General features: G+C 46.5%; 1 protein-coding gene across 2 annotated transcripts in view; it reads left to right on the forward strand.

The window, feature by feature from the left end:
• The first annotated feature begins 1,177 nt into the window (after positions 1 to 1,177).
• The window catches only part of LOC139756578 (uncharacterized), a 127,081-nt gene continuing 120,350 nt past the window's right edge, over positions 1,178 to 7,908 (forward strand). Inside the window, exon 1 of one of the 2 annotated variants that reach the window (XM_071676204.1) lies at positions 1,178 to 2,391. In XM_071676204.1, coding sequence (XP_071532305.1) covers positions 1,734 to 2,391 — 658 coding nt within the window. In that variant the 5' untranslated portion in view covers positions 1,178 to 1,733. The remainder of the gene's footprint in view (positions 2,392 to 7,908) is intronic. The other variant, XM_071676205.1, reaches the window with a different exon arrangement.

The following is a 7,908-nucleotide window of genomic DNA, read 5'->3' on the forward strand; positions in this document are numbered from 1 at the left end:
AACACACGCTCCTTATACTGTTGCCTTGAGTCCCTGTTGTATCTTCTCTGTTTGTGTTCCTGTTCAACAGAAGAGCGTGAAAACAGGACCGTTTGTCAGCGTGATGTATGCTAGGTCTTGGCATGGACCAGAGTTCATGCGCTGTCTGCCGTTGCATGTTTGCACGAGCTATGCCTCTTGAACAATCGTTCCGTCCCGTTAGCTTAATCTGTCCACAGTCACCCTCCACCGTTGCTGCCTAATCAACCCCTCCATCCGGAGAGGGAGGGAGGGAGAGGGAGAGAGAGAGAGGCCAATGGAGGGAGTGAGAGAGAGAGGGGAGGAAGGAAGGGGAAAAACCCTATAAATATCCCCCAACTAGACGGACCCATTTTAATCCCACAAAGTCTGAAATAAGCCCTAGTTAGGCGTTAATTTGGCGGGCGACACCTGCCCCCACCTCGACCAAGAATATTCATCATTGGCGAAGGACGTCGCCGCGTCGACCCGACACGGGCAGTTTTAGGTGACGTCGGTCATGAGTGAGTGATGGAATGCCAGTATCAGATGATGTCATACGCCTACGTGGGTTATATATCCAGCCATCTCTTAGTCAGTCGTTCTCTGAAATGATATCCCTCCCAACGCCTACCTACTCGTATCTATCACCCTCTCTCTCTCTCTCTCTCTCTCTCTCTCTCTCTCTCTCTCTCGTTCCCATTCTCTCTGGGGAAGGACTGAACTGATGTGTATCGTTCCCTGTAATTCTGGAGATGTGTGGAGGTGCCGTATCGGAGGGGGTTTACATGTGGTTACGGTGTGTGACGGTCGGAGCGGCGGCGGCACACACACAACACGGCAGGTGTGCGGATGCTGAGCAGGTGTAGATATGACAGGGACGTGGCTGGCTCGTGGCTGGCTGGCCCGGGTCGGGGAGACTGACTGACTGCAGCGGTGAAGTTGCAATAACACGTCGGAGGCGAGAGGCGTGTCACCCGTGATCACAGTGAGGATGGAATGCATGGGGCAAGTGGAGGAGACTTGGCCAAGGGGGAGGCTGTGATGGCGGTGTGTGTGTGTGTGTGTGTGTGTGTGTGTGTAGAAGGGGGGAGGAGGGGAAGGGGAAGGTACGGGTGGGCGGTGCCAGTGCCGGTCGCTGGGCGGGGTGAGCGGCCCTCCCCGGCCCGCGTCCCCCGCCTCACTGAGCGCTGGTCGAGGCGCCGCGGCCCCACTTCTGCCAAGGCGGCGTCCGCTCCTGCCAGCGTCCCGCCTGCACGTCGTCTGGCCACCACACGCCGCTAACTCCACGCACTGCTCACAGATGTCGCGGGCGGCGCGCCCGGCTCGCTGCTGCGCATCCCGAGCCCTCATGTTCTTATTTACGGTTTGTTTATAGTCGTGCATCGTCACATGGGCGCTCGGTGGGGCCAGGCGCGCTCCGACTGCTCGTAATTTATCCGGACGGAGACGGTGGTCGGAGGCTCAAGAGTGGGGTGCAAGGCTCGCGCAGGGTCCGCGGGTCGGACCACCTCGTTGCGCCCGCTACCACTCTCATTATCTTGTTAACCTCCACTCATGCGGCCATTCCTATTGGTTGCTGTCGGTCACGTGCTAGTATTCCCAGCCCATAAATGGAGTAATGTGCAAGTGCTAGAGAGGTTTTCCTTCGAGTAGTGTCGCCATAATTCATCAACGTTGGCTGGAACAGTGGACAGAAGGGCACTCGAGGAGCAAATCACCTGCGGACTTCCGCGATGAGCTCCTATCAGTTCGTGAACTCGATGTCCGCCTGCTACGGGCAGCGCGGACAAGATGCCAGTGTGGTGAACACAGACTACTACAGCACTGCCCTCAACAGTTACAACAACTGCTACTCGCCTCCCCTGCAGTATGGAGGTTACACACCTTCGGGCATTTCGGTTGTCCCAAACGGGAGTGAGTTTTCCGGCGGCGGTAGTGGCGGCGCTTCGGGGACTTCAGTGTCTGCAGCGTCGGCGTCCTCAGTGGGCACCCCGAGCGGCTCCGGGGGTAACACCACACCGGGGCCCGCGGTACAGGGTCGCCTTCACCAGACGTCCTCTTCACCTGCCTCCACGCCGCAGGCCTCCGCCTCCTCCGCCTCCTGCAAGTTCGCCTCCACGCCTGAGTCCACGGCTAATCCAGTAGGCTCCCCGCAGGACCTGTCCGTATCAGCTGGAGGTAGCGGGCCCGGCTCGAGTAGCTCCGGAAGCGGCTCCGAGCAGAACAGCTCTAGTCAGGGCGGTGGGGGCGGCAACAGTGCCTCCGGCGGAGGCGGCGAAGGTGCAGAAGGAGAGAGTTTGGAAGGCGCCTCTGGTAGCTCGGGGAGCTCATCTACGTCCAAGACCCAACCACAGATCTACCCCTGGATGAAGAGAGTCCACCTCGGCCAGAGTGAGTAACCCAGACAAATGTGTCGAACAAGTTGTTTCAGAACTCGCCATGTGTGCGGGTTCTGATGTTCTCTTACTCGCCCGTGACACATTAGCCACCCTTTGCCGCCACCCCCCCCCCCCCCTCTCTCCCTCCCCCTTACCCCCCACTCACAACCCTCACATCTTGTATAGTCTCCTTCGGGACGCGTGGCAGCCCCTTTATATTTCACTTTTATGATGCTTCCACTGGCCTCCCATCTTCCAAGTAACTTTACTAATACTTCATCTGATTTGCATGACAGACTCTGTACCGCAGGACATTTCTCCCGCAGCAGGTCAGGCGCGTCATGGACCAGGACTTCACACACACACACACACACACACACACACACACACAAGAGCGGCGGCCTGGATCCCTCATCGTAAATATCTCCCGCTCACGCGGGGTCGGTCGGTCGGTCGGTCGGTCGGTTCCGTCGCTCCCTCAACTCCCTTGACCCCTGATGGGGGTGTCCCCGTAACACACACGATTGGTAGCCCCCAACACCGCACCAACCCCTCCGCCACCTCATCACCTTTCCTTAACAATCCTTCCGCCGCCTTTAAACAGTCCATAAAGTCATAAAGATGCTCCTAAACAGACCTAACCCACTCTTTCAAGAGCCGAGAACCGCAAGAACGAGCATAGTGGGGTAAGGCTGGGAGCCATAAATTGTGTCCCAGGAGGAGGAGGAGGGAGCCCCGCGCGCGGAAGGGTTTGAGGCTTGTTGGGTGTTGTCTCCGCAGTAACCCCGGTCTTAGTGAGTCAACTTGCGGTGCCTCTCCTTGACAAATTGACAGCAAATACACCTGTCGTGGAATTTATGACTGCCTGGAGTGACTCTCGACCTCTCCCACATCAGGAGAAAGTGGTGTTGGTGTGGAGAGGTCCAGTAGTTCACAAGACGGTCTCGGCGAACACATCCCCTCCCTATCGAAAAAAGGGTGAAATATTCACCTCGGTCGGTAAGAAGGCCAGAGAATTCACACAAGTTTTCTGTGTCATGATGAATGTCTCGCTGTGTCTCCTGGCTGGGGAGGGCATCGCCCAGTGCCCCTGGAGAGGCTGTGCAAATATACCAACAGCCACCCCCCAAGAAAAAAGAAAAAAAAAATCTATTCATTCAGGCATTAAAAAGTCTCACTTTGACCCATCTTGTGTAATGTAATTCTCAGATTATGTTTTGTTTCGAAATACTATAAGAAAAAGTAGCCTTTTTTATGGTCATAGAGATATATATATGACCAGACGCTCATAAACCAGAGTATTTTCGATTCTATTTTTTTTTCTTTATGTCGTCTACAGCACGAGTTTCTAATGTTTTTTAAAGTTACTGTGAAATAATTTATTGGACACCGTCCGCTGTAAAACTCCCCCTTTTCTCTGCCGTAAATTTCAACATGTCCAATTCTTTTATCAAGTCTTCCCTTACAGTTAACCTGTTGTGGGACTTTCTTAAAACATCAATTGATTAAATAGGTAAATTTCCAGCATGATGCTGGTCAGCGAGCGATCATGTGCAGTCATGTAGTAATGTGAATTTTCTGTTTGCGATACATATTATCATCTTCTTATATATGAAGCTGATCACTGAAAAATTATATATATATATATATATATATATATATATATATATATATATATCATTTATTATTTATCTATTTACATATATATATATTATATATATATGTATATATATATATATATATATATATATATATATATATATATATATATATATATATATATATATATATATATATATATATATATATTCTAGACACCAAATTACCCTTGTTATATCCTTAAAACACCTGTAAGATACATTCTTCTCCCCAGACCGGGATGCTAGCTCATAATTCTCTCCTCTATCATAAAGCTCTAGTTAGCAGTCTCGGAAACGGGGGGTTGGTTGAATTCTCCTTGGAGAGTCAAGTTGCCAAGAGAGGCCGAACGGACTGGGGGGAAACCCGGAGAAATTTATGGCAGAACTATCACCCCTGCCTAATGCCAATGGTGAATCTTACGTCCTCCATGTCGGGATGGCGGCAATTGAGGAAACGTTTTACCCCTTGTGGAAAGGGGGAAGGGGGACAGAAATGTGTCTAGGTCATCTGCAAGTGCTGTTATGCCTGTGTGTATATACCCCTAATTTTTCTTTGACATATTTTCACTCTCCTATTCCTTTCGGAGTGACGTCAAGTCGAAATAGGAATAGAAAAGGATGTTAAAGAATGTTGGGAATTTTCTGTACGACCTGTATGGTGAAAGGAGGAACACCCTCTTGGTCTTGAAGTTCAGCGGCGACGACTGTCCACCACAATGACTACCAGCGGTGGGAGAGAGAGAGAGAGAGTGAGGGTGTAGGAGGTAGAGTCACTCCTGTTGCTGCCTCTCCTCCACTCGCTCACCATCGTCCATGAAATCTTGAATTTATGTCCCGCTGAAAATTACCCTCCCCTTGTTAGCGCATTCTTGCAATACGTCTCAACTACTTAAATGAATAATGACAAATGTACCGCTTGTTATTAATCATTCATCGGTGGTTATACAGTGCTCGGTGAGCGGCGGGTGAGGTCCTCCGATCGTCAGGAGAGAGAGAGAGAGAGTCATAAAGAGCGTGTGAATGACTTCGCTTCTTCGTCTTCAGCGATCACCTCCGTCAGAAGGGACACAATACACCCGAATCCCAAGCAGCCCAATAACGCTACACAGGTGACGATCATAGATCATCTTTTAGAATCAAAATGTTAACTACAATAACGCATTGAGGGGCCCCCGTTGGACTCAGCGCGCGAGCGTCAGGGAGGGAGTCGGCCGTTCGTCACAGCGGTGATTAAGAACCAGTTGTACAGTTTAATAATCGTCAGTTGAGCAAATGATACGAGGTGTTTGTGGCATACGAGGGCTTCCCCTCCCTCTCTAGGGCTATAAATTTAACGAAAATGATCCGAGGGCGACCTGGACTCAGTTACAATTAGGCCTAAAAAAAAAAATATATACTCTCTGCTGTTTTTATATTTTCCAGTATTCAGACTATATATATATATATATATATATATATATATATATATATATATATATATATATATATATATATATATATATATATATATATATATATATATATTCTTTAACACCTTTTTCCTTTTACTTGTAGAACTAAAAGCGAATTAATTAAGAAAGTCAGCAAATTAGATTCGCAATCATTTTCTCATTGACGGAATGGTCGGTCAGCTGCTCTATTCAAATGACGCAACAGAAAGAATGGTCATATGGAATTAACTTCATATCGGAAATCGATATTTAACCTCTACGATTCCTTCTATGGTAAGGTTAGACTCGATGATCTAGGCTGATGTACCAAGTTAGAGAATTAGAGAATGGTGAAGAGAGGAAATCTTGAAAAGGAGTTAAACGCATAAATCAGATCACGCCTACACATATACTCACACACAAAGCCACGAGAGAGTACTCACACACACACACACACACACACACACACATACATATATAAGGGCAAGGATATAGTATATATACACAAATTTAAGAGGCAGGACAGCACACAGATAGTAATCAAGAATAATCACACACACACAAAGACATATACACAAAGATAATAAATGCCATCCACACAACTATACTCAACACAAACACAGACACACAGAGAAGCAAATAGGCATTCACACACGCACCAATGCACATATATGAAACACAACCACACATGGAGAGACATCCACATGCACATACATATAAAAGCAGACGCTAACACGCTTATGAATAGATGAACAAATGTGGACAGAGAAATAAGCAGACACAAGGATGTGCCAGCGCAAGTATGTAAAAATAAAACAAAATAGAAAGCATAGATAAAGTCACAAAAAACAAATGCATCCACGTACTAGCAAACACCAAAACGCAGAAGTAAACATCAAAACACACAAACACGCACACACACACACACGCTGTGCATGTATATATATATATATATATATATACATATATATATATATATATATATATATATATATATATATATATATATATATATATATATATATATATATATATATATATATATATATATATATATATGTATATATATATATATATATGATGACAGTTGTGCACGAGATAGATTGAATTGCAGTGATGTGGTACACAGGGAGCGACGTGGTGCCACTGGACTGAACCAAGGACTATGAAGCACCTGGGAATAACCACGGAAAGGTCTGTGCGGCCTTGTTGTGGATAAGGAGCTGTGGTTCCCCTTCATTAAACATGACAACTAGAGAACAATTGTGAGCAAATGAGGCCTTTCCATCGTTTATTCCTGTTGCTAACACTAATGGCCACCTAAAATGAAGGGACTAATGCAAGTAAAAAAGAAATAACAAAAAACGCTTAATCAGAGCTTTTGAGATGTATGTACACTTGGAGTATACAAATAAAGATAGCAAGAGAAGGAAGAGGATTCAACAGTTTCGCTGTTTAAAACGAGCTATTATAAAGGTTAGTCTTCGAGGTGATGGTCATCAAAAGGATACTGTGAGAAGTAGCAGACAATCGCGTTCCTCGGGTGCATCGCTCAGGAAGCTGGCCATGTCCACCGATGATATAATGTTATATCTTTGTGGGGTAAGTACAGGGCAATTAAGTTGTCTGTGTTCAGTGTGAATATAGTGCCATAGCTATGAGGGATCATTTGATATGATGAATCGGAGTTTGTATTGCTGGAAAGGCGAGTGAAAGAGATAAGAGAAAGAGTAACTCGTACATACCTAGGGAGTGTGGTTTCAGGTGGGTGCATGTCCAGTGGTGTGGTGTTAAAGTCTGAGTTCCCAAAGGTTGATGCTTGCTGGGTCATTTTGGTGTGTATGTATTTTGTCAGTGATGTACTGAAGGGTGTTGATGGGGGATCTGTGTTTTGGGTACTGAAGTGTGAAGCGGGGACTTACTTCTTATTATGCGTGTGGTTTGTTAGTTGGTTATGGAGTGGTTGGGCTGTTGCAAAGAACTGTGTACTGAGGATATTGGAAGTATTTTTGTTTCGTCGAGTTTGGTTTTGTATGGCTGTGGTTGCCAGGTGGCCGGTGATTGTTCTGAGTTATATTTTTTGTAGAGTTTGCAGCGTTCTCTCACTTGTTTTTCAGAGTGGATTATATATATATATATATATATATATATATATATATATATATATATATATATATATATATATCTTTATGGTTGATTCAGGACATATCTGAAAGCACTTGTAGTTCAACACTGAACTGCTCCCAGGGAAATTTCTTAGCCAAGACAACTTCCAGTGATGAAGCCTCGCCCGAGGTGAACGAATTTGCGGACTGAATGCCAGCAATTCATGTGCACGTAAGGCATGAAGAACGAACAGCGACCTGGGCCGAGAAGGGGAACTTGAGAGCCACTGAAATGCTGAATTACTGCGCCACGGTATTTAACCCTCTCTCCCTCTACGCAGTCGGCAGTGCTCCT

Source organism: Panulirus ornatus, chromosome 22 (assembly GCF_036320965.1).
Source record: "Panulirus ornatus isolate Po-2019 chromosome 22, ASM3632096v1, whole genome shotgun sequence".
NCBI classification, from domain to species: Eukaryota; Metazoa; Arthropoda; class Malacostraca; order Decapoda; family Palinuridae; genus Panulirus; species Panulirus ornatus.